The sequence below is a fragment of the Tribolium madens genome, unplaced genomic scaffold, assembly GCF_015345945.1.
Source record: "Tribolium madens isolate multiple individuals breed KSU strain unplaced genomic scaffold, Tmad_KSU_1.1 Scaffold_11;HRSCAF=98;Tcas5.2_LG3b, whole genome shotgun sequence".
In the NCBI taxonomy this organism is placed as follows: domain Eukaryota; kingdom Metazoa; phylum Arthropoda; class Insecta; order Coleoptera; family Tenebrionidae; genus Tribolium; species Tribolium madens.
Genome location: NW_025400975.1, coordinates 8,609,043 through 8,621,499, shown reverse-complemented (window position 1 = coordinate 8,621,499; position 12,457 = coordinate 8,609,043). Strand labels below are relative to the sequence as shown.

General features: G+C 26.5%; 1 protein-coding gene across 5 annotated transcripts in view; it reads left to right on the top strand.

Moving 5' to 3' along the window:
* The window catches only part of LOC123015438 (Down syndrome cell adhesion molecule-like protein Dscam2), an 81,453-nt gene that overhangs the window by 40,368 nt on the left and 28,628 nt on the right, over window positions 1-12,457 (top strand). For all 5 annotated transcript variants that reach the window (XR_006413383.1, XM_044415183.1, XM_044415175.1 and 2 more), the window contains exons 5-6: window positions 7,740-7,857; window positions 7,977-8,080. Coding sequence is in view for 4 of the 5 variants with exons in the window: in XM_044415183.1 (XP_044271118.1) it covers window positions 7,740-7,857; window positions 7,977-8,080 (222 nt within the window). In the remaining variant the exon portion in view is untranslated. The remainder of the gene's footprint in view (window positions 1-7,739; window positions 7,858-7,976; window positions 8,081-12,457) is intronic.

Sequence of the window (12,457 nt, the reverse complement as noted above, 5' to 3'; positions counted from 1 at the left end):
AAACGAAATGTAATTCTGAATAAAATAGTATACAAACCTTGTTCCCTTTCTAAAAAATAAAAATTAAACGTTTATATTTACAATAATTTGTAATTTGTGATAACTTTTTGTGTAGTCTGGCTTAATTTTAACTTGAGAAAATATGTGCTAAAATTATTTTTTTTAAGTTGTCTACATTTAAAATTTCATCAAAATCCCTTGGCAAATAACAGAGATATTAGACCCGAAAGTTTTACGTAGTACACTCTGTATATATTTTAAAATAATTAAAAAAAACTCTTCAAATATTTAATATCTCGTTAACTGAGAGTTTTAGGTTTACCGAAGGCAATTTTTTTAATATTGCTTGTTATTTGTTTTAATAAACTAAATAAATATTTAATTATTTGCGTTTTTTAAATATGCAAAATCGATAATTTGTTATTCAAAATGGTATTATACAGGGTGTCTTAAATCTTAAACTAATACTCCTATTATACTGAAACTTTTCAATGAAGCTCATTAGCTTATCCAAAATTTTATGAAACAACAGTAATTTTTATCGCTTCTAAAAAATGTAGATATTAAAAAAAGAAAATCTGTCATCTTGGTGACAAAACGTCAATTCATTGATTGTATGAAAAATTAAATTATAAAAATCTTTAACAAGCTTAGTGTAAAAGGCCAAAACGTTGAATTTAAAAAGTGAATATTTCGAGAATGACGTCAAAATATTGTGAATTTTTTTCAAAAATTTGAATTTCGTATTTTTTTTATTTTAGTCCATTGAAAAATACACCGAGAGTATACGAATGACATTTTAAAATAAAAATAGACAATTATTTACTATCTAGTTAATTGAGAGGGTATTTTGGTGTTGGATTTGACTGTTTTTTAGGATTTCTTGTTATTTTTATTTTAATAAACTAAAAAAAAATATAATTATTTGCGTCATAGAGAGTGTTCTTTTTAGTATAACTACAAGTTCAATAATTTTGTTATTCAAAACGGTATTATACAAAGTGTCTTAGAATTTCAAACTAATGTTATAATCAAACTTATCAGTGAGGCTTATCAGCTTATACAAAATTTGATAAAGCTGCAGTATTTTAAAAATATGGATATTAAAAAAAAGATATATAAATAAATAAAAAAATCTACAAAACGCCAATTTATTAAAAAAATTTAATCATGAGAGAAAAACTCAAAGGAACGTGCTTATGTCATAAAGAAGTATAAAAATACTAAAAGCAAAGGAAAAAAAATATTTTGCGGCAGAGCTTTAAAAGGCTTAATTTAATTTGATCATTGTTTTTTTTAATTTTGAAAATTTATTGAATATTTTTTCAGATATAGATATTTTAATAAAAATATTGTAATAATTCAGTATTTTTTCAATAAAAAATCTAAAAGCATCTAATGTTACACTTAAACTTGTCAATGAAGCTCATTAGCTTATCCAAAAGTTTATGAAACAACAGTAATTTTTATCGCTTCTAAAAAATGTAGATATTAAAAAAAGAAAATCTGTCATTTTGGTGACAAAACGTCAATTCATTGATTGTATGAAACATTAAATTATAAAAATCTTTAACAAGTTTAGTGTAAAATTCAAAATATTGTGAATCTTTTTCAAAAATTTGAATTTCGTATTTTTTTTTTATTTTTGTCTATTGAAAAATACACCGAGAGTATAGGAATGACATTTTATAACAAAAATAAACAATTATTTACTATCTAGTTAATTGAGAGGGTATTTTGGTGTTGGATTTGAGCGTTTTTTAGGATTTCTTGTTATTTTTGTTTTAATAAACTAAAAAAAATATAATTATTTGCGTCAAAGAGAGTGTTCTTTTTAATATACCTACAAGGTCAATAATTTTGTTATTCAAAACGGTATTATACAAATTGTCTTAAAATCTCAAACTAATGTTATAATTAAACTTATCAGTGAGGCTTATCAGCTTATCCAAAATTTTATAAAGCTGCAGTAATTTTTATCGCTTTTAAAAATGTGGATATTAAAAAAAAGATACATAAATAAATAAAAAAACTACAAAACGCCAATTCCTTAATAGTTATTTATTCGACGAGTTTGAGTGTAAATCGGACTCTTTATTTGACCGAGTGGATTTTTAAACCACGAATGTAACGAGTGGTTTACCATCCACGAGGTGGAATAAAGCGTCCAATTTACACTCAAACGAGTGGAACACAACATTTTATTCTTCGAATTATAGTCAACAAGGCTTAAACTTGCTTTAAATCTGTTAAAAATAATTTGACGTTTTGTATTGAGAAATGCCAAACAGTTGTCAAAACTTCCTTACACGGGAGAAAAACCGTAAATTTTAACAGTGTCGAAGAATAAAAAAAAATTATCATGAGAGAAAAACTCAAAGGAACGTGCTTATGTCATAAAGAAGCATAAAAAATACAAAAAGCAAAGGAAAAACAATATTTTGGGGAAGAGCTTTAAAAGGCTTAATTTAATTTGATCATTGTTTCTTTAATTGAAATTATATCTTGAAAGTTTATTGAATATTTTTCAAATATTTTAATAAAAATATTGTAATAATTCAGTATTTTTTCAATAAAAAATCTAAAAGCATACATTTTGTACTTATTTTTGGTTTTCATTTTTATAATTACCAATTATTTTTCGTTTTATCTTGACAAAAAGTCTTTATTGTCTAATCCAGAAAACTTTCCCTGCTGTAGTTGAGTAGATTAGCGTAAAACTTAGTATATAATTTTGCATTCCAAGTATGATTTTAATCCAAGTTTAAGTTTACTAATGTTAGTTTATTAGCTTATTCAAAATTTTATGAAACAGTAGTAATTTTTTATCGCTTTTAAAAATGTGGATACTAAAAAAAGAAAATCTGTCATCATGGTGTATAAATTATAATCATGAGAGAAAAAGTTTATACGGACATGCTTATGTCATAAAGAAGCCTGAAAAAACACTAAAGCAAAGGAAAAATGTAAGGAATTTTATTTTTCAGAAGCTAAACGAAAATATTTCTTTAATTTAGTTTGATCAGTTTCCTTAATTGAAACTATCATGAAAATTTACTCGTTGAACATTTTCCAGATATTGCAATATTTGCAAAAATTTTCTCTGCTCATTTTTCTGCAATTTGGAAATAATTTCCAGTATTAGACCAAAGAAGGAAAATTGCCAGAGACGTGTATAATCTGTTACCGAAAGAAAGTTATCACGGCCTACATAGATCAACTTCAGAGAGAGGAAAAAGTTAAGAAATTTCCACGCTTGCGATGATTGAAAATCACTGGAAGGAAACTCGGATTGAAATCTGTCAGTGGCATTCGTACCAAAGTCTGTCACTCATTTTATTTCGAAGAATCGATGAAAAGTGCAACAAGTTTTACACAATTAGATTGATGCGAGAACAAGTCTGAATTTCCGATGGCTTATTTTCGAAGCAACAACTGGTTTCATTAACTATTCAGTTTTTATGGAACAGCAGAATGATTTGTGTAAACGCCCCTTTTATCCTCCATTGATACAATGTTTGGAGTTTGCCACCACACTCACCTGTTGCTGTTCAAACGACTATATTAGAAGTTTTCTTAATCGTAAGTCACCCTAGCACACAACTATTTTTATTTACAACTTAGTTTAAATGGCGTATTATTGAATTTGTTCGAGAAACTTTATTTACTTTGATGGAATGTGTCTCTCGAAAGTTTTATTATGGAAGTTGTCAACACCAAATACGTGAAATTGAGTTGAAGTTCGCTTGACAAACTGATCGGTTGGAAATGCTTGTTCCTTGTTTGGATGCTAAAAGGGATCAAAACATATTGGAAGCAAAGTTTAATAAGTTCACACAAACGTAAAGCTTGGATTAAAATCGACTTGGAAAGCAAAATTATATACTAAGTTTTACCCTAATCTACCCAACTACAGCAGGGAAAGTTTTCTGGATTAGACAATAAAGACTTTTTGTCAAGATAAAACGAAAAATAATTGGTAATTATAAAAATAAAAACCAAAAATAAGTACAAAATATATGCTTTTAGATTTTTTATTGAAAAAATACTGAATTATAATATTTTTATTAAAATATCTATATCTGAAAAATATTCAATAAATTTTCATAATTAAAGAAACAATGATCAAATTAAATTAAGCCTTTTAAAGCTCTTGCGCAAAATATTTTTTTCCTTTGCTTTTTGTATTTTTTTATGCTTCTTTATGACATAAGCACGTTCCTTTGAGTTTTTCTCTCATGATTATTTTTTTAAATAAATTGGCGTTTTGTAGCTTTTTATTTATTTATGTATCTTTTTTTAATATCCACATTTTTAAAAGCGATAAAAAATTACTGCTGCTTTATAAAATTTTGGATAAGCTGATAAGTTTAAGTATAACATTAGTTTGAGGTTTTTAAGACACTTTGTATAATACCGTTTTGAATATCAAAATTATTGACCTTGTGATATATTAAAAAGAACAATCTCTATGACGCAAATAATTATATTTTTTTTAGTTTATTAAAATAAAAATAACAAGAAATCCACCAAAATACCCTCTCAATTAATGAGATAGTAAATAATTGTTTATTTTTATTTTAAAATGTCATTCGTATACTCTCGGTGTATTTTTCAATAGACAAAAATAAAAAAAATACGAAATTCAAATTTTTGAAAAAGATTCACAATATTTTGACGTCATTTTCGAAATATTCACTTTTTAAATTCAACGTTTTGGCTTTTTACACTAAGCTTGTTAAAGATTTTTATAATTTAATTTTTCATACAATGAAACAATCAATGAACTGACGTTTTGTAACTTTTTTATTTATTTAAACACCATGATGACAGATTTTCTTTTTTTAATATCCACATTTTTAAAAGCGATAAAAAATTACTGCTGTTTCATAAAATTTTGGTAAACTTGGATTAAAATCATACTAGGAAAGCAAAATTATATACTAAGTTTTACCCTAATCTACCCAACTACAGCAGGGAAAGTTTTCTGGATTTGAATTTACGATAATGATTCGTAGAATACCCACAATAAAGACATTTTGTCAAGATAAAATGAAAAATAATTGGTAATTATAAAAATAAAAACCAAAAATAAGTACAAAATGTATGCTTTTAGATTTTTTATTGAAATATTTAATAAACTTTCAATAAATTTTCATAATTAAAGAAACAATGATCAAATTAAATTAAACCTTTTAATGCTCTTCCGCAAAATATTTTTTTTCCTTTGCTTTTTGTATTTTTTTTATGCTTCTTTATGACATAAGCACGTTTCTTTGAGTTTTTCTCTCATGATTAAATTTTTTGAATGAATTGGCGTTTTGTAGTTTTTTAATTTATTTATGTATCTTTTTTTTTTAATATCCACATTTTTAAAAACGATAAAAATTACTGCTGCATTATAAAATTTTGGATAAGGTGATAAGCCTCATTGATAAGTTTAACATTAGTTTGAGGTTTTTAAGACACTTTGTATAATAACGTTTTGAAAAACAAAATTATTGACCTTGTGGGTATATTAAAAAGAACAATCTCTTTGACGCAAATAATTATATTTTTTTTAGTTTATTAAAATAAAAATAACAAGAAATCCTAAAAAACGTTCAAATCCAACACCAAAATACCCTCTCAACTAATGAGATAGTAAATAATTGTTTATTTTTATTTTAAAATCTCATTCGTATACTCTCGGTGTATTTTTCAAAAGACAAAAATTAAAAAAATACGAAATTCAAATTTTTGAAATATTCACTTTTTAAATTCAACGTTTTGGTCTTTTACGCTAAGCTTGTTAAAGATTTTTATAATTTAATTTTTCATACAATGAAACAATCAATGAATTGACGTTTTGTAACTTTTTCTTTAATTTAAATACCATGACAGTTTTTTTTAATATCTACATTTTTTAGAAGCGATAAAAAATTACTGCTGTTTTATAAAATTTTGCATAAACTAATAATGCTCGTTTACAAGTTCCAGTATAATAGGAGTATTAGTTTAAGATTTAAGACACCCTGTATAATACCATTTAGAAACAATGATCAAATTAAATTAAGCCTTTTAAAGTTCTTCCGCAAAATATTTTTTTCCTTTGTTTTTTGGATTTTTTATGCTCTCATGATTACTTTTTTGTAGTTTTTTTTTATTTATTTATATATCTTTTTTTTAATTTTCACATTTTTAAAAGCGATCAAAAATTACTGCTGCTTTTTGAATAACAAAATTATTGACACTCTCTATGACGCAATTAATTATATTTATTTTGTACTCAATGTTAAAGAGTTCTTTTATCGTCTAGTGAAATAAAGTAATTTTTATTTACTGTTTATATTTTTTATTTTGTACAAAAAATTGTGGTAGGTGAGTGCAAAACAAAACAAAATATTATACACGACGATAAATTGATGATTTGTTTATCGTCTTGTACAATAAGTAACTATTTTTTTTAGTTTATAAAATTTAAAATAACAAGAAATATACTGCTCCACAACAGTTAACGAAGTCATGCTATTTTTACAACAAACAAATTTTAATCTTCTAAACATACTGGAATCTAGCATAAACAAAAAAGTAAAAAAATATATGCCTTTATCTTACTTTTATTTAATTATTGATTTATTTTTTAATAATTTATTAATTTAAATAATTATTGCACACTTTCTTAACTTTTGTGGAGAAGTTTATTTGTTTATTTTTATTTTAAATTGTCAATTGTATACTCTCGTATTTTTTCAATGGACAAAACCTTAAAAAAACTTGAAATTCGTCATTTTTGGAATATTCACTTTTCAAATTCAACGTTTTGGCCTTTTTACACAAAATTTGTTAAATATTTACATACAATTCAAATGAAATTGAGAAAGAAACTATCCGAATATTCTTCAAAATTTAAAATATAATGAATTATTATTTAACTACTACTACTACTACTACTAAATATCAAAAGTGACCCAAAAAAATTTTAGTAGTAATTTTATCCTCATCGTGGTAAAAATCAGTTCAACCTTTTTTATTAAGAAAGACTATGAGAATAACGTTTATTCCAGCAATTCTGCCAGAGTAGAAATTAATTAAATACCCATACAGGAAGGGATATAATTTTTCTCATTTCCTTTTTGTGGTTTCATTTTAAGTGTTATTATTCTTACTTTTGAGACAGACAATATAAAACAAAGGATAGTAGAAGTGTCTTTCTTGCACAATTTCTCTTAAACTCGTTCGATTTCACATAATAGTAAAAAATAATAAAACTCCCCAAAGTGAAACATTGTTACATTCACTGAATATTTCGCATAACACCCATTGCATTTTAAAGCAGCTATTCTTTAAAAATACACACGTATGACAGGTGGCTGTTTTAAATTTTAAAGTTAAGATCCTTTTTACTTGGCCCTTGTCTACTTATCCGAGATGTAGTTCTTTGTTGTTATAAAATATGGAAATAGAAAATATGTAGATTTAACACTGAAAAACCTCTTTTTTTCTAGTTTCACTGAATTAGGTATCGGGAAAAATTGTACTTCAAATGAATTCGTTGGCTTCAAATTTGAAAAGTTTAAATGAGTTTCGCTGTGTTTTACTTATGAGAAATTTGTCTGTTGCAAAATTATTATTCAAAATGGAGAAAAAAGCGATTTTGTTGGAATAAAACAGATCCAGCAAACATTAAGTTAAATGAAATCAATTTAAGGCTTTCTACACTTTACATTTTAATCGCGTTCTTTGTTTTTTCGTTTCAGAAAATCGGGGCATCGTTTCTCCCGTAATGCTGGAAAATTCGGGAACAGTTATTGTTGCACAGGATGAAGGTGCAGCATTAATATGTATTGCACATGCATGTCCGCCACCAGAATACAGGTAATTTGAAATATTTGCTGTCTGTTTCTGTTTTTTTGTTAATTACTAGATCAACATTTCATTGCGAATGTGCGAAATTCCATGATAAATATTAATTATTGTTTTTTTCAATTTTTTAGATGGTATGCTCTTTCTGGTGTTGAAAGTAATTTAATGGTGTCGGGCTCAAGGATACGCCAGTTGGCTTCGGTTCTGGCTATCGAGACTGTTACCACAGACGATGGTAAGTTAATTATTACACAGGGTGTTCCGTCTAAACCTCACATTAGAAGTATTGGGAGTTGGAATAATCGTATTTATTTGAAAATTGGTACATAGCCATAAACCATTAAGTCCTCCTAAATGAAAATATTTTCAAGATGGCGGCACTTCCGTTTATACCTTAAGTCGGTCTCAACTTTCTTAATTTAAATGGAAAGGTATATTTTTTACTGAGTTTTTGGATTAATCGGGTTATTTGAAGGGAGTTTTCATCAGCTTTCCCTATACCTAAATTTAGCCGTTTTTGAAATATTTGAAGTTTTTCAAAAATTTTTGGATCTGCACCTTCCACTTTAAAAATCGGCAACTCTGCCATTTTTAAAATTTTGAATTCGTTTTTTGAAAGATCTTCTGGTGTTTTCAAATTTTGAAAAAAAGTTAACACTCTGTATAATCAAACTTTTTCCATTTTTTTAAGATAATTTGATAACTTCACAACTTCAAACTTGTCAAAGTTTCCGCTGACATTTGATGTCAAAAATCAGGATTGCCATCTGAAGGACTTTAATCACCGCCTACTCAATTTTTTTTGATCGGATCGCACGGTATAATCTAGGTTGTTGTTAAACAGTTTTCTGTCATAATATTTTGCAACCCAAAGGGATTAAAGCTTTGTGATTGTTAAGTTGTCTTATTATATGTCTAATAACTCTAAAATCTACAAACAATTCTGTAGCTGAAAATAGAGGAGTTGAGATATGAAACCAGAGAATCTGCCGTAAGCTATAAAGCTCACACAATGTAAAGCCATAAAAATGAAGTAAGATATTCGTATTAGTAAAAAGTTGTCTGCATACTGAACTATGAAGAGAGAAAATTGATTGTCTTTTATAATAAAATAATAAAAATTTGTCATTATAAAATTGGCATTTTTTACTTGTTTTTTTTCTGTTGTTTTTCTCTTTTTGTTTAATACATTATACAGGGTGTTCCGTCTAAACCTCACATTAAAAGTATTGGGCGTTCGAATTACCATATATATTTGAAAATTGGTACATAGCCATTAAGTCCTCCTTAATGAAAATATTTTCAAGATGGCGGCACTTCCGTTTATACCGGAAGTCGGTCTCAACATTCTTATTTTAAATGGAAAGGTATATTTTTTACTGCGTTTTTGGATTAACTGGGTTATTTTAAGGGAGTTTTCATCAGCTTTCCCTATACCTAAATTTAGCCGTTTTTGAAATATTTGGAGTTTTTCAAAAATTTTTGGATCTGCACCTTCCGCTTTAAAAATCGGTAACTCTGGCATTTTTTTAGATTTTGAATTGGTTTTTTTGGCGTTTGAAAGAGAAAGCTTAGATCCTTTTTTTGGTGTTTTCAAATTTTGAAAAAATAAACATATCCCAAAATTTTAAGGATAAGACTACAGAAAATTTATTACAGAATTTGTTATTTATTATTATTATTATTATTAATTATTACAGAAAATTTATATATTAAACAATTTTTTTTCCATGGCAAACTATATGAAAACGGATGTGGTTGTAATAGATTTTCGGCAGTCTTAACAAAAAGTCACCATAACTTAAAAATTATTATATTTAGGTATAGGGAATGTTAATACAGATCGATGCAGAATTAAATTCTCTTCCCTTTAGTAGAATAAAAATTGGGGTATTTCATTTGGAAAAAATGAGTTATGGGTATTTCAATTATAACAAAAGTAACCTTAAAATTTTAGGGTTTGTTAATTGTTTTTTCAAAATTTGAAAACACCGGAAGAAAGATCTAAACTTTCTCCTTCAAACGCCAAAAAAACGAATTCAAAATCTTAAAAAATAGCACAGTTACCGATTTTTAAAGTGGAAGGTGCATATCCAAAAATTCTCCAAATATTTCAAAAACGGTTAAATTTAAGTATAGGGAAAGCTGAAGAAAACTCCCTTAAAATAAGAAAGTTGAGACCGACTTCCGCTATAACCGGAAGTTCCGCCATTTTGAAAATATTTTCATTTAGGAGGACTTAATGCATTATGGCTATGTACCAATTTTCAAATAAATATGATTATTCAAACTCTCAATACTTTTAATGTGGGGTTTAGACGGAACACTCTGTATTCCTTATTTTTATTGAACTGTTTTTTAAATTCATTTTTCTTACATTTTGTGTTGGATTAAGTTGAACTTCGCCCAAATAAATAAATGTCAGCATTTTGGAAATTGTAAAAAATGTAGTTTTTATTCAAATTATTTTAGAGAAAGAAGTCTATTTTAAAACTCAAAAAGAACAAACATTCTTTCCCACACGATAAATAATGCACAATTTTGAGTAAGTTTATCGTCCCTCAAGCATGTATCTTCATTAGGAAAGCCGTAAGTTACGAAACATCTCCCATAAGAAGGCATTAATCATGCATGGCGACAATTACAAAGGGATCGCAAATTGTTGTCCCAATTTACAACTGTTTGTCCATCAATATTGTTAATGCAATAAGTAAATGATCTTTTCGGGTTTGTGGTCATCTAAACAGATTAATATAGCAAGCAAATAAATTTTTCCAGTTTTCACGACTTTTCCGTTATCGAATTTCAAAAATAAAATTAAAAACTACACCAGTGTTAATTTTTTGCAGAGATAAGTCAAAAAATAAAATAGTGTTCCGTTTTTGAGTTTTTGTGCTGTTTTTTTTGTTTCTTTTGTTTTGTTCTTTTGAAAATCTCAACACAGATTCCGATCGTTATAAATTTAAAATTTGAAACGTTTCAAAGTGATACAAATTGGAAAGTAGAAGTCAGTCAGGGTGAAAATCCTTCACAGAAGTGAATAAAAATGACTTTTATTCGCATTTTAATATCTGTCCGGAATTTTTGATGTAATAATATCGATATGAAACCCTTTAAATTCCAACATACAAAGGATTTGCTGATATGGCATCAAACTTAAAATCCTCAACCATTAACAGCACTTTGTGGACGCTATAAACTTTATCGGGAATTCTCTCAACCGCTTTTATTTAAAAACTTTCATAAAACTGGTGGCTGAAATTTACTGTTTTCCTTATCTGTACTGCACCGATAAAAACAATTTTTACTGTTATTTTGCAGTATTTTGAACAGAAGGGATCAAAACATTAAAATTTTAATATTAAGCAAAGTAAATCGAATAAATTAATCTACTTAATTTTCCAGTTGGAAACTTTCATCGATAACCAACTACTATTTTCGTCGTTAACAACGTGATTTATGAATCAGACATTTACTGCAATCAACTTTGTGGATTATTACTAAGGCTCGGATTATACAGGGTGAATATAAAGTATGGAACCAAGCGGTTTTATTTTTAATCATTTGCCTCCAGAAAACAATAATTAATATAAATTAAAGTAATATAAAAAATGTGATCGTATTTTCAGAACGAAATTTTGTTTTGTTTTTGAGTTATGCGACTTTTCTTTGTCAAAATGGCAATTTATGTGAAAATTTTTTTTTGAAAAAATTAAATATAAAGCAGATAGTTGTAATCCTTACACCATAGCTTTTATGAGAAAAATGATTTTATAGTGGGTTGCCATTTAAAAAAATATTTTTTTTTGTAGAACTCAAAAACAAAAGGAAATTTGTAAGAAATGTATTCTTGTTAAATCATCACATTTTTATAGTACTTTATCACTCATCAATTAGTTTTTTCAAAAAATAAATAGTTTAAGCAAAAAACATTTGGTTTCATATTTTTTATTCACCTGGTATGCAAACTGCATATTTGTTATTAAGAGGTCTATGAACAAAATTATAAGTTTCCTGTGCATATCTAATGTTTTTTTTTATTAAATAGGCCAATTAAAAAATGCATATTTTGGCAACTTCGTGCATATTTTAGGAAAGATTGCATATTTTCTTCAAATCACAAATTTCTGATTAAAATTTCAGTCAAGTTAAAAATTAGACAGTTTAAGAAAAAATATCCGATTACAAAATATGTTAAAGAGAAAACAACCTGGACTCAAAAAATTAGTATCCTGCTGAGTGTTTCCTTTTCGAATTCGTTTTATACAGGGTGAATATAAAGTAAAGAACTAAGCGTTTTTTTTTAATCATTTACCTCTAGAAAATAATACCTAATCTAAAATGAAGTAATATAAAAATGTGATCGTATTTTGACAAAAAAAAAATGTTTTGTTTTTGAGTTATGCATTTTTTTTATCAAAATTGCAATATACAGGGTGAATGTAAAGTATGGAACCAAGCGGTTTTATTTTTAATCATTTGCCTCCGGAAAATAATAATTAATATAAATTAAAATAATATAAAAAATTTGATCGTAATTTCAGAACGAAATATTGTTTTGTTTTTGAGTTATGCGATTTTTTTTGTCAAAATTGCAATTTATGTGAAAAAA